Source organism: Cetorhinus maximus, chromosome 21, assembly GCF_964194155.1.
Source record: "Cetorhinus maximus chromosome 21, sCetMax3.hap1.1, whole genome shotgun sequence".
NCBI classification, from domain to species: Eukaryota; Metazoa; Chordata; class Chondrichthyes; order Lamniformes; family Cetorhinidae; genus Cetorhinus; species Cetorhinus maximus.
This window is the reverse complement of record NC_135899.1, coordinates 92,769,378-92,792,090: the sequence shown is the minus strand read 5'-3', so window position 1 is coordinate 92,792,090 and position 22,713 is coordinate 92,769,378. Positions and strand designations below refer to the sequence as shown.

Below are 22,713 nucleotides of genomic sequence, written 5' to 3'. Positions count from 1 at the left end.
GTATAAAGAAAGGGATCACTTTCATATTCCATTAGTTATTGATCCCAGCATCATCAGAAGTGTTGGTTTCACTACCTGTAAAACTTTATGGGCTGAATTTTCCCCCACGACGGTGGGGGGGAGGGGGGGGGTGGGGGGGGGGGGTGGTGGTGGTGGTGGGTGGGGGGGGGGGGGGTGGTTTGTGTGGGGGCGGGCAGGAGCAAGTGCAAACCCAATTGGCGCCCCCGATTGGGTCTGCGCTGCCATTTTAGGTGGGCAAGGCCAATTAAGGCCCACCCAGCGTGACGCTCGCCCGGAAGCGCTGAGTGCTCCCTGTGCGGGGGGTCGGGGGGGGTGCTGGGGGGGTGGGGGGGGTGCTGGGGGGGTGGGGGGGGGATTCCCTGAGCCGGGGCCTTTTGTGCATGGGCGCAAAAGAGCGCAGAAATCTCCCTGAGGCACAGAGGTGCCCCAGGGAGTTCAGTTTAAGGTTTTAAAATTTAAATAAAGGAAATAAAAACTTTTAGAACATGTCTAAAACTTTTAAAAATTTAAAAATTTGAAAAATTTAAAAATTTTTAAAACTTAAAATAAAAAAAATTTAAATTTAAAAAATTTAAAAACTTTTTAAAATTTCTAAAAATTTAAATAAAGGAAATAAAAGCTTTTAGAACATGTCCCCTCATGTGACAGTGTCACATGAGCTGGGACATGTCAATTAACATTTAAAATAATTTTTATTGAATTTTAAAACACTTCATCAAACTTCATCCCGCCCGTGGATGTGGTTTCATGAAAAATGCAAAGGCCGCCTGGGCTCCTTGCCTGCCGCCAACCTTAAGGTTGGATGGGCAGCTCATTTAACTGTTTTAATTCATTTTTAACAGGCCTTAATTGGCCTTTGACAGTTTGGCGGGAGTGTAGCCGACTCGGCTGCGCATCTGTCGAACTGAAAATCTAACTGACGCGTCATCTTACACGTCGGCGAGTGGGCCCCGCCCCCCGCCCTCCCCCGATCGCTGACCGGAAAATTCTTCCCTATGATTTAATAAATAACACAAAGGCAATCAGTCCCCTTAGAGCAAAAGTGAAGGAGAATATTTTACTGTGACACCAAAAATGTCAGTATGCAGAAAAACATGCTCTGTCGTTCTTTGAACTAAATAATTAAATTTCCAAACCAGTCATCAGCCTCACCTTTATTACCAATTTTAAACTCACAAGTACAGATGCAAAGAAATATATGTTAAGTATAGAAACTGGGTTGCAGTAACATTCTCTGTAAGTTAATGTTTTTTTCTTTCCCGCACTGTATATTATTGCATGTAGACCTGTAAATGTAAGTTCCTGTTCAGGCTAGGATCGGGGTGGAGGAGGAGCATGTCTTGTAAGTAGGTCATACGTTCCCCTCGGTTTCCCCCCCTGGTTAGTTTCCTTCTTAACACACATAGTGCCCCGAGCAACAGCAGTCTAATGAAATCCAATCAGCTGCGGCTCCTGGATTTTGGCCAGCTCCACTCCTCCAGCAGTTAACTTTCCTACCCGATTCTCAACCGTAGTCCAAATTCTCCTGTTTAAAAGGGAGGCACCAGCAGCGGGATAGATTCAGTGAAAGGGGGTTCATGATAATTAGCAGCATTGGGACGGTGAGATACTATTTAAATATTGCAGGTGCTGCACAGCCAGAGCCACAGTGGGTAGGAATGAACCAGTTCAAGTTAAAAAGAAAACAGATAAAAAGGGTTTGTGCCAAATTCATAATGGTGAGAATTTTGAAGCTTGGTAATATTCTAATGTATGATCTCATAGCAACATAGGAACAGGAGGAGATCACTTAACCTTTGAGCTTGTTCCTCCATTCAATGAGATCATGGCTAATCTGCAACCTAACTCCATATACCCACCTTTACCCCTTATCCCTTAATACCCTTGGACAACAAAAATCTATCAATCTCAGAGTTAAATTTAACAATTGAGTTAGCATCAATTGTCACTTGTGGAAGGGAGTTCCAAACGTCTATCAGTCTCTGTGTGAAGGAGTGTTTTGTGATTTCACTACTGAAAGGGTTGGCTCTAATTTTCAGACTATGCCCCCTAGTCCTTCCCTCCCCAACCAGCAGAAGTAATTTCTCCCAATCGACCCGATCTGTTCCCCTTACAAGTCATACAAATTATATGAGTCATGAATGTTGATGGGATTACATTTTTGGCTTGTGTATTTTTTTATATGTTTTACTTCTTTCCTGTTATTGCTTTACACCACAATCCTTTCCTGACTAGTTTTCTCATCACTATTTTTCAAAAAGCCCTGATTTTTCCTTATGCTGCCTTATTTTTAATTAAACTTATTAACAGAAAAACCCTTTGCTTCAGTCTCTGCTCCGGCATTTAACCAGTTGCTAACAATGGCCTGGACTTTCATCCTCAAGGTGGGTAGCGGCAGTTCCTTGTTTCGCCCTCTCACCTCGGGAGAAGGTGCCCGCGAGTATGGGATCTTCATTGCTGGGGTGCTAGTGCCGGCTGGAGTCGGGCCAGCTGACCCGGAGAGAGGCTCCGGGAAGCCGCAGGGGCTGCCTGATGCAGAGATGGGCTGTTTGAGAGACCTGCCTTGGTGCTGTGGGACTTTGTTTAAAATATAAACACTCTGGCCATCCAGCCCTCATTCCTCACACCCCTCACCCTGCAAACATTCCCTATGCCCCATCAATGCCATCTCACGCTGCCCCCACCTGCCCCCATGACCCCTCGTGTCCCCTATGCCAAGCTCTGCCCTTCCACCCCCTTCCCATCATGGCCCCTCATGCCCCATTGCCAAGCCATGACATTTCCATGCCCATTGACCCACTCTACACTGTAAAGAAGCAAAGAACCCTGCAGTGAGCCCTGACAACCATTAGAGTTGTAAAACTTCTGTGCTCCAGAAAAAACATTGTTTGATTGACAGCTCAGGCTCTCTGATCTCTGCTGTCAATTGCACAATGATTGTTTACACAAGGTTAAGTGGTTTCAAGAGTTTTTGTTATTGATACTTTAAAGGGTCTGAATGATTGACCCTTTTATTAGCTTGTAGCAAAATGACATTCCTTTCAACGCAGGAGAAAGTTATGAATGAATTACTTTTGACGTTTTTTTATATACATCCTACTGTCACTACATTTCATTGGCTCTAAACAGTTTACAATGGGTCAATGGGCATCAAAGTGCCATAGCTTGACATAGGGTCCATGAGGGAGACTTTTTGAATTTACTTTTTAAAAGGCCCCCTAATGCAGTCTAGGGTTCACATCACCTCTGGGGGACCGTGAACCATGACCCTTCAAAAATCTGGCCCGACTCCATGAAGAGTGTGGAGGAGTAGGAGATACTTATCTCCGCAAAGGAGCCGGCCAGGTTGGGAGTGCCAGGTGTGGGCTTTTGACAATGTTAGGAGCTAGATATAGTTTTAAGTAAGTTATATTTGTATGTGTGGGTGTTAGGAACAATATATAATTTTATGTTTTATTTATACCTTAAAAAATTTATTTGTTAAGAAAGGTGAAGCCTGGGTTTGGTTTCATTTTAGAGTTGTTTTTTGAGATGGAGCTGGGAGGTCTCCAGGCCCTGTTTATATACATGCTTTTTAATGAGGTTTTACAACTCTTACAGTGAAAAGATAGGTCACCAAGGGATTAGTGGTTTAGGGAAGTGAAAACACTTAAAATGGAGGAGAAAACTGTGCTGTTGCCTAACAACAGGGGATCAGAGAGAGACCTATTAGAGACACAGGGAGAGACAGAAAGGCAGATGCTAGTTCAGTTGGTGTTTGTATACCACAGAGTGAAGACAGCAAATGTCTAAGACTCTCTCTAGCTGGAAATGATGCTCGACTGGTAAGGAAATGAGTTTAAGGAACTCATTTGTATTGCTCTAAAGTTAAAGTAATAGAGAATTTAGAGTGAGTTTTCTAGATATCTCAAGGGAGATACCAATTGTGGAAGGACTTCTAGTGAATGTTCAGAATGTGACTGGAAAAGAAAGCTCTCCACAACTGAGCCAGCTCTAGCCTTGGTGTGGGAATAATGTACCTCTTCACTGGAGTGATAGGTCTGTAAGGGTATTGCTGGGATAAGAGGGATAGCGTGAGTTTAAATATTTTTTTTCTGGGTGTCCATGTTGAAGTCTTTCCAACCTTTTTGTTGTCTAGTGTAATATAGTTAATGTTTCTTGTGTAATAAATATTTTATCATTTTGTTAAAAAGTCAACAGCAGACTCCTGTGAATCTGTTTCAGTAAGTACCCTGCACAGTTTAAAAAAAAATAAATTATGGTTATCTAGCCAGGTTCCATTCTGGGATCTGACTTGTCCAATAATAACATCAGCTGGGACCATAGCAACAGGAACAAGCCTGCACCCTTTAAAGGCACTCCCAAAAATCAGACAACCCAGGAATGGGGTTGGGAATCCCAGAATCAAGACCCACCCGCCATTTTTAAAGGGCTCCCAAGACATTGCAACTTGGTGAAAATCCAGGTCATTATGTCGAACTGAACCGTGAGATGATTTGTCATTTGATTTTCTCTCTCCTTCCCCCGGGAATCCACCTGACCTTCCCTCCTCTCACTCCACAATGAAATGGTTGATATTAGGAACTCCCCACATGGGGATCATAGCCTAACATCCTGTGGAATTAGTGTATTTTAAATCCTGCTAATGTCATTGAATCTCTCAAGTAGTAAGTGGCACCAGTCACATCACACTCACGCTGCTGAACTAAGGTTGCTTCACAAACACAAGAAGAATCTTTCCTTTCAACACTGGACTGAATCAGAAAATCATTTACAAACCCTCATGTGTGTTTTAAGTACTGGCTCTTTAGTTAAGGTTTTCCACTCTTCCAAATCAGTTTCGCGTATCTGAACGAAATAGCCGGCTAGAGGATCTTTTCCTGTGTACAGTGGAGGCTGCCACAGAAGCAACAATGAGGTGCTACGAACCTCAATAAATCTCACATCGAAAGGTGGCCCTATGGGAACAAAATGAAAACTTACTTTGAACTTTATTATGCAAATGATCAATTCCAAATAAAAGTAAAGTACAGAAAAGGGAAAAGTGGATGGCATGCCAGAACAAGAGGCTGGCTTCATTTGTTAACAACATTTTGATAAACAACATCATTCACGCTGTTCATTTGTGCTCGAAATCAGTAACGTAAATTTAACTAATGGTATTACATTCAACAGTGCATGTTAGTTCAGAGGTCATAGTGCATCAGGAAGTATTATAGGGTAATGTGAACACACATCTAATCATATTGCAGTTGGGATAAAATATGGTTGTAGTTTTCATATCTTCACACACTTCTTAATGTGAAGTAATGCAGGATTTGCAGGTTACTTAACAATCTGAAAAGCTAGGACTTAAAAACTCCTTCCACGGCAATAACTACTTAGCCAATAGGGCAGTTTGTGCTATTTAGCCAGAGGCTTTTCTGGGTTCCCAAACCCACCAAGTATTCTGCTGGATGCCAATGCAAAATTCAGAACTGGAGCACCAGTCTCTAATATGAAACATGATAACTATTGTGTTAGCACCGTATTAGTCAGAAATATAGATGAAAGAATAGAGACAGCAATTCACCAGGATGTGGCATCGTCCATTCTTCACATTTAAATTGGTCACTGGCTTCAGATGGTTGTCCAACACCAGCCCAGTTCATTGCGAAGGCACAGAATTGATATAATGAGCCTTCTGTTAAGTTCTGGACCTTCAGGGGAAAGAATATCAAATGTAAATCATTATTCTGAAGAAGAAATTCAATAGATTACTCTGGAGTGAGGAGTTTTCAAACTGAGGTCTTTCCTTTTTACTTTCAAATTGCTATTACCACTCTTCAGTTTTAATCATACATGTGAAGAAGAAAAAGATTTGGAAGACCCATTTCTTTATTTAACCCTTGCACATTTCTCCATCGGTTCACTGCCATTTTCATCACTCTGCTATAGAGGTATCACATGATGAAGGATTCTCCCAGTAGTTCCCACTTGCACCTATTTGTTAGAAGCTCACGTCAACTATCTCTCAGTCTTGTTTGGAAAACATCTGTCCTAAACTTTGCCCTGTTCCAGATGTATCAGCAGAGTTTCAAAACTCCTGGGGCTGAATTTTGCCGTCGGTGAGCAGGGGGCGGGGCCCGCTCGCCAATGTGTAAAATGAGGCGGGGTGATGTTGGGTGGAACCCCCGACGTCATCCCGCCCCATTTAAATTTTCAGGAAGGCGGGGGCGCAGCAAAATCAGCTGTGCGCCCGCCGACCTGTCAATGGCCACTTGAGGCCATTGACAGGATCATTTAAACAATTAAAGGACCTGCCCGTCCAAACTTTAGGTTGGTGGGTCGGCCAGGAGCCCCGGCGGGGAATAGAGAAAACATGAAACCTCATCCAGCGGCGGGATGAGGTTTCATGTAGGGATTTAAAAAGTTTAATAAAGTTTTAGTGTAGATTGTGAACATGTCCCATCTCATTGTCACATGAGGGGGACATGTTAAGGATTTTTTATTTTTCTATTTTTAATGTTTGTACAAGTGTAAGCGATCTCCCTGAGGCTGCACTTAGCCTCAGGGAGATGTGCGCTCTGTCATGCGCATGCACGAAAGAGCGCACTCACTTTTGGGGAATCCCCACCCCCCCCCGCCCTCACAGGAAGTGCATAGCGCTTCCCGCCAGATGTCACGCTGGGCAGGCCTTAATTGGCCCGTCCACGTAAAATGGCGGCGGGGCCCGCTTCTCTGGCGGGGATCGGCTCCCCGACCATCAGAGATTGGGTCGGGCCCGCCCGCCCGACAGGCAGAACAATCTGCCCAATGTGTTTGTCTGTGTAAACTCACATTTTGCCATTGCATAGCATGGGCCTCTGGCACATCACATACTGCATGAAGTTTAGGAAAGGATCCCAACCTTTAATGTGGAGCAAACCACATGCATTTGAGTGTTTAAGGTGCATCTTTAGTTGGTATGTTTTCCTGGGGTTGTTTGTGCATATTTCTCATTAACATGACACTTTATATTCATACTTTATATTTATTTGTGCCTTTATATTTATCTATTTATTATAGTCACCACCTGGAGAAACCTGACAGAAATACCTCGATGACATTTTGCATTTATTTCATTATGGCAAAACTAATTATAAAAGACATAAAGTAAATTGAGTTTAAACTCTCAGTCTTAATTTACCTTGTAAATCTTTGCATTTATCAGTTTAATATTAACTTCGTGCCACTCAGCTTCTACTGCATCACAGTAATCCAGGAAATAGCCCAAAATTTCTGCTCCAATAGGGAATTTTGGCTCCTTCCAGCCAATAACCATTTCATTCTTCCCCGAGTTCAGTTGTGTCAGGCCGTAAGGAGCTGATGGAAGAGCTTTACAAGAAAACACATGCATAAGGCAGAAGTATACAAAAGATTATTGCTCCATCTGACTCCCCACCATCCTAGCAATTCCAACTGACAATGTGATTCCCTTCAAGGTAGTTGTCCAATTTGATCTTGCAACAATCTAAGCTACTTGTCTCTAAAACTTCTATTAGAAAGGTTATCCTTCTCAGTAGAGTATTGATTTCTTATGTCCCACTTGAATCTATCCTTTACAGCTTAGGTTGTCCCCTTCTGCTATTCTGTACCAAACCAAATATTCCTGACATCTACTTTGGAGTCATATTAATCCATAATATTCTCTCTCAACCTTCTTCTTTCCAAGAGCAGTCCCATTAACAGTGAATCTACAGTCATATATTTTATTCTCTAGTTGCCTAATAGTTCTGTAGTTTTTCCAAATCATTTACATATTTCCAATAGTGTAGGTTTCAGAACTGCACCGAATATTTCAGATGCAGCTCAATAATGCTCTATACTATAGGATGATAATCTTCTTTCATCTATATACAATTTCTCTCATTTTAGAGCCCAGTCTGCTTTCTTAATGGCAGCCAGGCTTGGTTCAATGTCATAAAAGCAAAATACTGCAGATGCCGGAAACCTGAAACAAAAACAGAAAATGCTGGAAAAACTCAGCAGGTCTGACAGCATTTGTGGAGAGAGAAGCAGAGTTAACGTTTCGAGTCCGTATGACTGGAAAGAAGGGTCACACGGACTCGAAACGTTAACTCTGTTTCTCTTCCACAGATGCTGTAGACCTGCTGAGTTTTACAGCATTTTCTGTTTTTGTCAAAGTATTAACAGTGGCTTGTCAGCTGCTCTTACACCTGCTTATTTCTCCCACTGATGTAGTCCAGGCTGGATAGATTGACCTGTCTCAAACACAGCCATGCACATTTCCTATTTTCCTTACAGTAATGACGTTTGTCATGAGCATAACAGGATTTCACTGTTACTCTTGGTGAAGAGTAGAAGAAGGAAATGTTTTCTTGCTTATCCATTGGTCAAATCATCCCATGCAGTAGTCAATACAAAGAACAAACATTGTGGATTCAACACAAGGAGGGGAGATAAGGAAATTAGATGGAAGCACGGGATAATCCTATTGGAAATTGTGCAGAACATTTCTGTGGTACAATAGCTCATTTATTTTAAAACAAGCAAGTGGCAATTTATCTCATATTTTGGGTGTTAATTTGCATCAACTTCTCTGTCCACTATCTCCTCACAACACAAGCTTTAAAAAACAACAGATGTTTTTCCACACTATGGTCTAACCTTTAACATACTTCATGGACTCTACAAAACATGCTATTTTGACAACTAAACTCTGATGCTGAAGTTTATAAAAACACTGATGATTTCTCTTGTATTTTTGTTTCGAGACTAAAAAAATACACCCATTGGGCAATATGATCTATTTATAGAATTCTACAGGACATGCTTTAAAAAACCTTGGTACTTGAATGTGTAAAATGTTGTCCATATTTCGAAATTTAAGTTGAATGCTCTAATGACTAAAATTCACTAACACAAATTATTCTCTGAAAACTTATTTTCAAAAGCTGGTATTATATACTCACAGATGGTATTATTCACCACGATGGGTGTTGATTCAACAGAATAGTCACTGAGCCCTGCTGGATTGACAGATTTCACTCGAAATACATACTTCTTTCCAGGAATGAGGCCGTGGACTGCAAAACTAGTGGATAGGAACAGACAGAATTGTAATGATTCTCTCTAGTTTAATTCTGTATCTGGGTCATGCAGTCACTGTCATGGTAAAGCAAACTATGAAACAGCAATCCAATCAACCTGTGCAATCTTTTTCTCTAATTTAAAAAAAATTCTTTCACTCTCCCATTTCTCCCCTTACTTTCACTGCTCTACAATACCTCAACCAAGGTCCCATCCTTCACATGTGAATCTAGACAGAGATTGTTGGTGTTTGGTCAATGGGTAAACTTTGCAGTCAAGGCTGACCTGTAGATCACCTGACAAACACACACTTGAACTTCACACCAAGACTCTACATGGTGACCAGCAGCAGGGCCCTGACTGATTTCCTTTTCCTTCCCTGCCCCAAAAGGTCCATGGGCAATTGTGGAATTCCAACTACAGGTCCAGGTGAGATTAGTTAAGCTGAGAACAGACCAGGAACAGAGCTTGGTACCATCCATTCTCTATGGATCAGTAGCTGCAGAGGGATATACCTGTAGTCACTGAACTGTTAGCAAAGCTCATTTCTACCTATTTCTTTTAATCAAAAAAAATTCATGCACCAGCTGTTGGGATATCACTGGGTGCCTGACAGAATGGTTTCGACTCAATGGAGCAAGGAAATGAACATACAACTGGAACTAACACCAACCCCTGAAGCAGCTTTGGCTAATGAGTGTACACTTCAGCGTATTTTAGTTATGACCACAGCCGATGTTAATTGCTATGCAAACCAAATCCCAGAGGGAAACTTGGCTTATGGACCACACCCTTTCTTTTGTATTCTGAAAATGAAACGAAAACATAATGATCTCAGCAGCAAGGAGTCCAGCAACACCTCTGGGATTTTAAAAGTTAAAAGTAAAAGTTTTATTAACAAGATTAAAATAAAACTTATGCACACAAGATTACAGCTGCACTGTTAAAATTGGTCTTACCACACATTCCCCCAAAATACGCCCTACTTGGTCAGAGCCACAAGTAAACACCTTCCAGGCAACACTCCCTGATAGATGTTTAACTATAAAAATCCAATAACATAAACCAAGACAAACTGCTTTAGCTTTAATAAAGGCATACCACATGACCACTAGCTCTTTTCCACTCTGCTGTGGAAAACCAAAGCTTCAGAAAATGACCGCTTGCTGCAGCCCAAGACTTCTCTGGCTTGACTGGATGGCTGATTCAAACTGCATTTTCTCCCAGACTGGAGCTGTTTCCAGGAGATCTTCGCACAGCCAATAGCTAACAGCTGAACAGCTCCGCTCCCAGCTCCAGTAACTCTAAAATACCTCTTTCCCTCTTTAATCTCATGTTCCATTGTTCTCACACCTCTTTGAAACTCAAATCCTTCCAAAAATAAAATCTTTCATGTTTCTGTTTTTTCCTCTGCTTTCGGGTCAAAAAAATGTAATATATTCTTTTATGTTTACTTATGGAACTCCTACAAGATGCAAAAAATGTTTCTTTTTTCCTCTGACTTCCCTTTGATATTCAAACAAACTCTCAATGCATACACATACACACACACGCCCTTCTTCACAGAATGAGACAATATTCCCCAAAAATATTTTTAAAAAAATAACCTCCATTTCTTACAATGTGAAGCACTAATTGGGACATCTGGAGATCACAAAAGGCATGATATAGAAAGTTTCCTTTTCTTTTTCACCATTTAAGGAAAAATAACCACAAAATGTAGAGATGTGAAAAAAATAAGACATTAAATATATATTTTTACATGGTACTGATAATGAAAAGTCTTTTTAATCAGTCATTTCTCAGGTTCAATCAACTCTCTTACATTGTTCACTGATGTTTTACTCTAGCAAGATGATGATCTTCTCACCTCTTTGAAGTCACAGGTTTGTTGTTACAGGTTTCCCAATTGTTTGTCCCAACTTCACAAACATAAACATAAAAACCCAGGAGTTCGGTTTCATCTTCAGGCCCTTTCCACAGGACCATCACAGACGTCCTCGTGTTTCTGACGGGTACAATGTCATATGGTGGAGAAGGAGCAGCTGAGTAAGGGAAAGATAATTCACATGGTAATTATCCATTGGTTACCTACTCAACCTGGGCCAGGATGCTGGATAGAGATCAATCTGTCCAAACTCTAATATGTGTGTACTGGTATACTGAGATTTACTATAGGTAGTGGGAATTAAGATTGTCTCACTTCTGTGCCTCACTCCTTCCTTTTGCACTGAGGGTGGATTGCAAGCATCCCCTGACTCAAAGCAGGAATTAAGGAATAAAAAGAAATTTAAAAATGTTTTGACTGCTTGCTGAAATTATAGGATCAATGTTCTGGTTTAGTAGTCACCAGCCGACCTTCTTAAACTTCCTGAGGTCAGTCTTAATTAGCCATACATGGCAAGATCCCAGCATTGGGGGCTGACGATGGGAGCTCACCAAAGGCAGAGGGAGAAAGTAACTGTGTAAGTCATAAACAGGCAATTTCAATTGGCACCCCTTCCACAAACATTCACTCCCTCCACCACCGACTCACAGTAGCAGCAGTGTGTACCATCTACAAGATGCACTGCAGGAATTCACCAAGACCCCTTCGACAGCACCTTCCAAACCCACGACCACTACCATCTAGAAGGACAAGGGCAGCAGATAGGTGGGAACACCCATCACCCGCAAGTTCCCCTCCACCATCCTGACTTGCAAATATATCGCCCTTCCTTCACTGTCGCTGGGTCAAAATCCTGGAATTCCCTCCCTAATGGTGTACCTACCCCACAAGTGGTTCAAGAAGGTAGCTCACCACCACCTTCTCAAGGGCAATTAGGCATGGGCAATAAGTGCTAACCTAGCCAGCAAAGCCCACATCCTGTGAATGAATAAAAACATAAAAGGGTAAAGTCACTTAAAGGACAATGATAACATATGGAGATAATTTTCTTTTTCCTAAAGCTACAAATATGTTAAAAATGTTTTAAGCCTTTCCAAAGGCTGGCAAGAACCAAGGATGGCAAAAGAATTGGAGGCAAGGAACAGAGTATAAAGGGTATGAACCAGCAGCATACCTGACCCTTCTGGTACAAAAGCAAAATAATGCGGATGCCAGAAATCTGAAATATGAACAAAAGTACTGGAAAAGCTCAGCAGGTCAGGCAGCACCTGTGGAGAGAGAAACAGGGTTAACGTTTCAGATCGATGGCCTTTCATCAAAAATGAGTTCTCTCTGTCTTTCAAGCACCAGCACACTTACCCAAATCCCGGAGGACGCAGTTAATGAAGAGGTAGCACCAGGTGAGTTACAGGAGAGAAGCACCAAGTGGAGATGGCATTTCAGGAACAGGGACCTAATTGCTGGATGGCCACTTGGCTGCCTTCAATCACCTCTGTGCTTCTGGGAATACAGTCACCCATATTGTAATGCAATGTTTGCCATGCTGACAGATCGCATCAGTCACCTGTTTGAGACACGTGTGAGCAGCATGTTGACTGAGACGGCAGCTGATCTTTATGCTGGGCTGGAGCCTAACACCAGGGGGTATGGGGACGGAAAGTTGAGATTTTTTTTGTTCTTACCCCTTCCCCGTTTCACTTGCTCAAAACCTATCACCTTTCTATCTTTCCTCAGTTCTGATGAAGGGTCAATGATCTGAAACATTAACTCTGATTCTCTCCACAGATGCTGATTGACCTGCTGAGCATTTCCAGCATTTTTTGTGTTTTATTTGATGTGGGAGAGGAAGTGACATTGATTGCTACTGGACACTCTCACCCTATGGTTGGCTGAAGTTGCCTTTACAAGAGGCGGCACAGCTCAGCAGCTGGGTCACCTGCTGATGTACTTAGCGTGGCTTTAACTGTTGTATCGCCTGTTTCTCCCTTTGAAATTTGACATTCTTCTTTCGGTCCTGATGAGTGCACGATGAAAAGCTTTGACAGCATGTCTCTTTTTTTTAATAGCAATAATGGCTTTGTTTATCTTGTACCAGCTTAATCATTAAAGTGTGTATTTGTGATGATTCAAAATCATTCTGTATCAATAATTTGAACCCAACTGGAACTCTGTAACTTTAATGCCCCTTTTCTCCCTGAGCTCCTGGAAAAGTTTGCCCTGTAAGAATTGTTTTTTTTTTTGAGGTCCCCTCTTTTTTCAGTTATGAAGCCCTGTAAATCTTTCAATTACAGCCAGCTGTCTAATAAATAAGGAGACTAGTTTAGGTCCCATATAAACAGTGCTTACATGTGAAGGACCAAAAGAAAACACATTTTCCAAAAAATTAAGTTTTTTTCAAAAAAGCTAAAAACTTAATAAAACCAGCACTATAAACATACCGTAAGACTGGAAATTAAAATAGAATGATTAAAAGGCCATTGTACCCTTAAGACCTGAACATCACAGGCAGATTCCTTTAGTACCACTCCAGATCAATGTGTAAAATGCAGAGTGTGCCCCTGTCCAAAATGGATGGGAAATTGTACTATTCTTAACTTAAATGCACTATACTATTTAAATAAATGGCAGTGAAAACCAATGTAAAAGATTGGTGGAAAAGTGATGCAGTGTGGAAGTCACAGAGGTTTAGTAGTATGGACCCTTGCTCAATATCAGGAGCCGCTCATCTATTGTGTCCAATTATGATGAACTGCACACTACACACAACTCCACCGCTACAGAGGCAGAGGTCAATTAACTCAGCATAGACCAGTGAACAAACACAGGGCCTTCCTCTGCTGTACAACTTAACTGTTCAATTGATAAGCAATTAAATAACCTTGAAAAGTGTTATATTTGAATTTTATTCCCGGATCAATATTTCTATAAACTGCTCAGTATTAATTTATAATAAATTTGCAAGGGATTTTTTTGTTTTTTTTAATTCATTATAGGGATGTGGACTTCACTGGCTGGGCCAGCATTTATTACCCATCCCTAGTTGCTCTTGATAAGGTGGTGATGAGCTGCCTTCTTGAACCGCTGCAGTCCATGTGGTGTAGGTACACCCACAGTGCTTTTAGGGAGGGAGTTCCAGGATTTTGAACCAATGACAGTGAAGGAACGGCGATATATTTCCAAGTCAGGATGGTGAGTGACTTGGAGGGGAACTTCCAGGTGGTGGTGTTCCCATCTATCTGCTGCCCTTGTCCTTCTAGATGGTAGTGGTAGTGGGTTTGGAAGGTGCTGTTGAAGGAGCCTTGGTGAATTCCTGCAGTGCATCTTGTAGATGGTACACACTGCTACTGTGCGTCGGTGGTGGAGGGAGTGAACGTTTGTGGATGTGGTGCCAATCAAGCGGGGCTGCTTTGTCCTGGATGGTGTCAAGCTTCTTGAGTGTTGTGGGAGCTGCACTCATCCAGGCAAGTGGGGAGTATTCCATCACACTCCTGACTTGTGCCTTGTAGATGGTGGACAGGCTTTGGGGAGTCAGCAGGTGAGTTACTTGCCACAGGATTCCCAGCCTCTGACCTGCTCTTGTAGCCACAGTATTTATATGGCTAGTCCAGTTCAGGTTTGACAACACTTATTTAGCAAATTAATAAAATTTAGATAATTGGGGAGTAATAAATGCTTACATCAGGATTATGGAGGAATCAATGACAATAACTTGAAATTGAAATTAAAGCTCATATTAGATGTGTGCTGGGATTATGAATATGTTTATCTGGTGTTGACTACAATGTGATTGACTAAGTAAAAAGCGTATTTACCTGGTATTATTGGATTATACATGCAGGGGGGTTTCCATAGTATATTCATGCCTGAGAACAATATGTTAAAGTTTTATCTCTGGATTGCAGTTGGATTAGTTCTACATATAATCGAGAACAGACTCAATATTCAAAAGTCTCGTTACAGGTGTAAGATTTTACCTGAGGTTTGTCCAAATGAAATGGTGTCAGAAGGCTGGGATGCCTCACTGATCCCATATTTATTGACAGCTCGGACTCTGAAGCAATATAACTTATTTTTGACTAAGTTAGTGACAGCAAATCTTGGGCAGCTCACAGGGACTTTTAGGTTTGCTCTTTGCCAACTGCCACTTCCAGCTGCTAACTGAAAGTAAAGAAAATTGAAATACCGGGTTAAACATGAATTCGGAGACATATTTATAGGTAAATGAAAGATTTATGACTTTACTTGAAGGTCACTGAGTGTAGGATGACTATGTATAGACTTTGCTTTCAATAACTCTAATTAACGTTTGGAAGCAGCCACTTCCCAACGCCTGACACATTGCTGAAGTATGCAAAACCGTGATCAGCTGACCAAAATTTGCTATTTCTTTTCCTTCTATTTTAAAAGAGTTCGGTCAACCCAAATAAAAAGTGTTTAAATTACAGGAAGTTAAGCTCAACTGGGCCCAACATAAATTAGACAAGCTCGCTTTCGGTTCATAAATCTCTCCAATGTGTTTTCCTAAATGTCATCTCCCATGATGATGAGGAAATAAATTCTAAGCTTAATGAGACCAAGGCTCTGTGGCCAAAACTTCGGGCACGCTTCTGCCCTTGGTTTGTTGGAAGTTTGCCACACCTGGGCGTGGGTATGCTGAGCCAGGCAACAATATCGGAGTGTTCAGCCGGGCACGTTGGGAACAGAGCCTCCACCCAGCGCAAAAACATCAGAATGCATAATCTAGATGATTTCCACAAAACAACAGAAACCTTGTGAAGTGTAAATATTATGTCACACACATACCAGCTATGATCTTATTATAAATGCTGCTAATATTTTTCTCAGTAAATCTGTTGTGCTAAATTGTTGAGAAGGAAAAGGCAGGCCTGAGTTTGCTGTAAAGGGTTTGAAAGAATATGTGAACTGAATGAACTCAGGGGGTTAAATGATTGTGTGGAACATAAACATCAACACAGACTGGTTGGCCAAATGGTTTTCCATGTTGTCATTTTAATGTAATTTGATGTAATGAAGGCCACTAATGTGATACAATCCATACTCTGTCTGCCATATTATTTGACCAGATAACAGGAAGAAGAGACAGCGCTCTGTACGAGTAAATGCAGAGCTCGTTCTTCTTCAGTTCTGCGCCTGAAGGCACAACGCCACGTCCTCCACCATCGGCTGGGGAAGGAGGTAGGCCGCGGATCCATTCCAACTGGAATGGGAATATAACCCCATGCTGTTGGCACAAATCTGATCCACACCAGATGTCCAGTCAACTGAGTCAACTGGTTCCCCAAGGGGCCTGGGAACTTTTACATTCATGCTGCACTTTGGAGCTATGAACAGGGATGGTAGGAGCTCTAATCTTCTTTCCATCACATGCTGATCAGGGATCTCTCCCACTCTTATCGTCTGCCATTGGCATGTGTTGGAAGGATTTTGGCTGCGTTATGATTGCAACTTCCTTGGCCATCGAGTGTTGGAATGAAGTTGGAGCTTCTGACTCAGACACAGGGACGATACCCACATGCCACAAGACCTCCAGAACCCATTTTACCCAATGGCATTTAGATCCAGTTTTTAGACTAATGAATGTTAGTTCCAATTATTGGAAGTTCCAAATTAGATGTGGTGGGTAATCTTTCTGTTAGGTTGTGTCGCACTGTGGAGGTTGTTAACTGCTCTTTATTTGTTTGTTCTGATCCAAATCCCCTTCTTTCTGTCAACAGCAGAATTATAACTTATAAACGACGATTGGTCCCAAACTACTGTAATAAAATCAACAGTCTTCAAACAAAAATCTTTTGATGGCACGTTGAGTCATTTGCCCACCACGACAACTCTGCTTCTGCATTAAATCACTGTGATTTGCACACTTCTCTTTTCACCTTTTCCACATAGTAGACCACTGATTCTCTGCCACGGGGGCAGGGTTCATTCCAGCAGAGGGCAGCATAGGTTTTTCCAATTTCAGTAACGTGAACATTAGTTGGAGCAAGTGGGATGCGGACTTCACCTGGAACAGATAAGGTTTAGTTCATAAACATTTTAGAGAAGTTTCAACTCTGACTTTCAAAGTTACAAAACTCCACTGACGAGTAACCTTGGCCGAGATTTTACAGGGCCACAGGGTTCGTGCTGGGAGGCAGGGCTGCATATAATCGGGTATTTTTACCAGCAGCAAGCAATGTGCTGGACGGAGCTTCTGCCCCTAGGCCACTGAGGCCCTGAACTGGCCAATTAAGGGCCACAAGGACCTCCTCCCGGCACCACTGGTAGTTTACCAGCAGTGGGTTGGCACTGCACAATGTGGAAAGGACACCGGTATACCTTGTCGGCCTTCTTGTGGGCCCAGGGAGGGGTTGGGGGTGTTCTTGATTGGGAAACTTGCAGCCCATGGAGGAACGCCAAGCACTAAGGACTGCCCCCCCCCCCCCCCCCCCAATGTAAAACTGTCCCTGCCCACATAGCTGACCTCCCTCCCTCACTGGGGCCTGCCTCAATTGGCAAGCCAAATGTAATATTTCCAAGTTTGCTGATGCCATGAAACTAGGTGGGAATGTGGGTGGTGAGGAGGATGTTAAGCGTATTGTGCGCAGTTTTGGTCTCCTTACCTGAGAAAGGAAATACTTGCCATAGAGGGATGGCAAGATTGTCATATGAGGAGAGATTGGGCTGACCAGGCCTGTAATTCACTGGAGTTTAGTAGAATAAGGTGGGGGGGGATCTCATTGACAGCTATAAAATTCTGACAGGGATGGACAGACCGGATGCAGGGGTGATGTTTCCTCCAGCTGGAGGGTCTAGAACAAGGAGTCACAGTCTCAGGATACGGGGTAGACAATTTAGGACTGAGATGGGGAGAAACTTCTTCACGCAAAGGGTGGTGAACCTGTGGAATTCTCAACCACAGAGGCTGTGGAGGCCAAGTCACTGAATATATTTAAGAAGGAAATAGATAGATTTCTAGACTCTAAAGGCATCAAAGGGTATGGGGAGAGAGCGGAAGTATGGCTTTGAGATAGAGGATCATCCATGATCATATTGAATGGCGGAGTGGGCTTGAGGGGCCGAAAGACCTACTCTTGCTTCTATTTTCCTATGTTTCTATGACCCAATTCGGGGCCTTGTCCATGATGGCTGGTCCAGGCCTGCTGCAGATCCAGAAGTGGCCACCAACTCTCAGTGACGTTGCTGGAACTGAGGAGATGCCAGCCCTCTGATTGGCCAGCAGCTCTTGGGGATGCGACCTCATCCCTTAAAGGTGCCGAAGTCAGGCCTGCAAACAATTAATCCCAGCCCTATCGTTTATTCTTCAATAATCCCATCATTACCCGCTTTCAGCTATTTTTCCTGCTCTTTTTGCCCTAATCCTAGTGCACATCTTGGTCAAGAGTTCCAAATATCAGTCTTGACCTGCTGTGAGGAGTTGCACAAGTGTTTCCTCAAGCTGTGCTCCGTTCTGATTTTCTCTCCTCTAATAGCTGGATGAAATTAGAAACTCAACATGGATTTCACACATTTATAAAATGATAGCTTCCCATATTTCTGCACTAAACGCACAGAGGTAATATTCATCTCATTTAAGGAATCAGAGATATAAGTCATGTCCCACCTCTCCATCAAAACCTTAACTCAGAGGGCTGTATGGAACTTACCTTTAATGAGGAGAAGAAGGATTCAACAGTATCTTCAAAAGGGAATTAGATAAATACTTGAAGGAAAAAAGGATTTCAGGGATATGGGGAAAGAATGGGGAGAGCAGAGGTAGCATAGGTATGATAGGCCAAAGGGCCTCTTCTGCTGTATTATTCAATGATTCAATAATTCTTAGCATGAAAATAAATTTCTTTATGCCTCGGTTCTGTAGCTCTTATTAATCTCGTATTGCCACATGGCTAACTTTCCTATTTCCTGTCTTCTGCACTCTACATGCTAACTAATTAATGACGCCTTTGAAAAGCAGACTGAAAATAAAATTGAAAAGCTCATGTGAACAAGTGGTAGTCTGAGAGATTTCCAAGCCTGATTTCCATAAAGAAAAACTTGTATTTATATAGCACCTTTCACGGCTTCAGGACAACCCACAATGCTTTACAGCCAATGAATTACTTTTGAAGTATAGTCACTGTCGTAATATAGGAAACATGGCAGCCAAACTGTGCACAGCTGCTCCCACAGGCAGCAATATGATAGCGACTTGATATTAGAGGAGGTGGTGGCATAGTGGTATTGTCACTGGACTGGTAATCCAGAGACCCAGGGTTCAAATCTTACCAAGGCAGATAGTGGAATTTGAATCCAATAAAAATCTGGAATTAAAAGTATAACGATGACCATAAAATTGTCATTAAAAACCCACCTAATGCCCTTTAGGGAAGGAATCAATGTGACTCCAGATCGACTCTTAAATGGCCACTCAGCTGTGTCAAGCCAGTAAAAAGGAATGAAACCTGACTGAAACCCAGCATCAGCTGAGGCATGGCAAACCCAGCCTTGTTGAGTAACATGGGAGGGGGGGATGAACATCACTTGGAGGAAACACTGAGGGTGGCAAGGGTGCAGAATGCACTCTGAGTGGGGGACATCAATGCCAACACCAAGGGTGGCTCGGTAGCACCACCACTGACTGAGTTTTCTGAGTCCTAAAGGACATAGACTGGGTCTGTGGCAGGCACTGAGGGGAAAAACAAACAACCTCATCCTCACCAACCTGCCTGCTGCAGGTGCATCTGTCCATGACGGTATTGGTAGGAGTGCCCACTGCACAGTGGTCGTGGAGATGAAGTCCTGTCTTCACTTCCATTGCGTTGTGTGGCACTAACACTGTGCTAAATGGGATAGATTTTGAATAGATCTAGCAACTCAAGACTGGACATCCATGAGGTGCTGTCGGCCATCAGCAGCAGCAGAATTGTACTCAAACACAATCTGTAACCTCATGGCCTGGCATATTCCCCACTCTACCATAACCACGAAGCCAGGTTCAATGAAGAGTGTAGGAGGGCATGCCAGGAGCAGCGCCAGGCATACCTAAAAATGAGGTGTTAACCTGGTGAAGCTATAACACAGGACTACTTATGTGCCAAACAGCATAAGCAGCAAGTGATAGACAGAGCTAAGCGATCCCACAATCAATGGATCAGATCTAAGCTCTGCAGTCTTGCCACATCCAGTTGTGAATGGTGGTGGACAATTAAACAACTCACTGGAGGAGGAGCCTCCATGAATATCCCCATCCTCAATGATGGGGGAGCCCAGCACATCAGTGCAAAGATAAGGCTAAAGCATTCGCAACAATCTTCAGCCAGAAGTGTCGAGTGGATGATCCATCTCGGTCTCCTCTGGAGGTCCCCAGCATCACAGATGCCAGTCTCCAGCCAATTCAATTCACTCCACATGATATCAAGAAACAGCTGAAGGCACTGGATACTGAAAAGCCAAGGGCCTTTACAGTATTCCAGCAATATTACTGGTGCTCCAGAACTTGCCATGCCCTTAGCCAAACTGTTCCAATACAGCTACAACACTGGCATCTACCCGGCAATTTGGCAAATTGCCCAGGTATGTCCTGTCCACAAAAAGCAGGACAAATCCAACCTGATTAGTGCCCCATCAGTCTACTCTTGATCATCAGTAAAGTGATGGGAGGGGGTCCTCTACAGGGCTATCAAGTGACACTTTTTAAAAATTCATGGGATATGGACATCACTAGCTAGGCCAGCATTTATTGCCCATCCCTCATTGCCCTTGAGAACTGAGTGGCTTGCTAGGCCATTTGTGAGTCACATGTACACCTCCTTCCCTAAAGGGGATGAATGAACCAGATGGGTTTTTACAACAATCGGCAATGGTTTCATGGTCATCAGCAGACTTTTAATTACAGATTTTTATTGAATTCAAATTTCGCCATCTGCCATGATGGGATTGGAATCTGGATCCCCAGAGCATTACCCTGGATTACTAGTCCAGTGACAACACACTACCGCCTTCTGAAGGACAATTAGGGATGGGCAATAAATGCTGGCCTTGCCAGCAATGCCTACATCCCATAAATGAATTTAAAAAACAATCTAAATAAAAACAAAAAACTACTGTGGATGCTGGAAATCCAAAACAAAAACAGAATTACCTGGAAAAACTCAGCAGGTCTGGCAGCATCGGCGGAGAAGAAAAGAGTTGACGTTTCGAGTCCTCATGACCCTTCAACAGAACTAAGTAAAAATGAACTTAGTTTTACTTAGTTCTGTTGAAGGGTCATGAGGACTCGAAACGTCAACTCTTTTCTTCTCCGCCGATGCTGCCAGACCTGCTGAGTTTTTCCAGGTAATTCTGTTTTTGTTTTAAAAAACAATCTGTTTTTTGTGATGTTCATTGAGGGAAAATTATTGGCCAGGTACATTTTGGGAAAAACTCCCTGGGACTTCTTCAAAATATTGTCATGGAATTTTTACATCCACCTGAGAGAGCAGACAGGGTCTCAGTTTAACGTCCCATCCAACAGATCATTCAATTGGTTTAATGGAATCAGACAGGTTTTTACAAACGGTCTGTGGTCTAACATTTTAATGAATATGAACATCTACAAAAATACCTCTAACCGCCAATTCAATAATTCAAACTTACCTTCAAGCTCATCTTTAGTGATCACAATCTTGCCTTTATCTGTCTGGATATCTGTAGTGATGAAATGAAAGTAAACAACTTGCATTTTCATTATTATGTCGATTTAAAAGAGATTTAAAAGCATTTTCTGAAAGTGTATTTGTTCTGACTTCAAAATAATATGTATTTTAACAATGCATAAAGTAGCAATCAAATCTCAACAGTGAAAGTGTAAAGATTCATTGCTTTAACACATTACTCTTAGGCAATTATCTCTTGGTCCTTTAGTCTCAATATTCTTTGTTCACCTAATTAGGTCACTATAGTTGTCATATCGTTTTAAGATGTAAGTATAAATTACTCATTCATTGCACCCAGATTTTGAAATTCACGGGCACATAGCAGAATTAAGGGTTGGAACATCCTTAAATTCATGTCATGTTCTGTTATGCAGCCCACTTGATTGGCACCACATCCACAACCATTCACTTCCCCCACCACTGACGCACAGTAGCAGCAGTGTGTACCGTCTACAAGATGCGCTGCAGGAATTCACCAAGGCACCTTCGGCAACAGCTTCCAAACCCAAGACCGCTACCATTTAGAAGGACAAGGGCAGCAAACACCTAGGAACACCACCACTTGGAAGTTCCCCTCCAAGCCACTCGATCACCATCCTAACTTGGAAATATATCGCCGTTACTTCACTGTCACTGAATCAAAATCTTGGCACTCCCTCCCTAACAGCACTGTGGGTGTGCCTACACCACAGGGACTGCAGTGGTTCAAAAGGTAGCTCACCACCACCTTCTCAAGGGCAATTAGGGTTGAGCAATAAATGCTAGCCTAGCCAGCGACACCCACATTCCATAAATGAATAAAAGAAAATGCTGTACATGTAAATTCCAAAAATGCAATCTTGTCACTCAAAGCCCTGCAGCAGTAAGTACAAATCCTACTATGTTCTACTGTTCCCTATGTAAAGTCCCCTTGGTACCTCCCATTCCACTAAATGTATTACAAAAACAAGGCTGATATTAAAACTTTACACATGACCTCTGAAGTTTCAGTTCAGCCTTTACTCATTCATTCTTACTTTAAAAAGGCAGTTGGCATGCCAA

General features: G+C 42.4%; 1 protein-coding gene across 1 annotated transcript in view; it reads right to left on the bottom strand.

Annotated features, from left to right (window-relative positions):
- myom3 (myomesin 3) overlaps positions 1–22,713 on the bottom strand; it is a 106,973-nt gene that overhangs the window by 44,408 nt on the left and 39,852 nt on the right. The window contains exons 12-19 of the mRNA XM_078567480.1: positions 21,614–21,664; positions 16,876–17,003; positions 14,956–15,139; positions 10,964–11,138; positions 8,976–9,097; positions 7,190–7,377; positions 5,594–5,720; positions 4,801–4,979 (exon numbers count right to left, since the gene is read on the bottom strand). Of these exons, the coding sequence (XP_078423606.1) occupies positions 4,801–4,979; positions 5,594–5,720; positions 7,190–7,377; positions 8,976–9,097; positions 10,964–11,138; positions 14,956–15,139; positions 16,876–17,003; positions 21,614–21,664 (1,154 nt within the window). The remainder of the gene's footprint in view (positions 1–4,800; positions 4,980–5,593; positions 5,721–7,189; positions 7,378–8,975; positions 9,098–10,963; positions 11,139–14,955; positions 15,140–16,875; positions 17,004–21,613; positions 21,665–22,713) is intronic.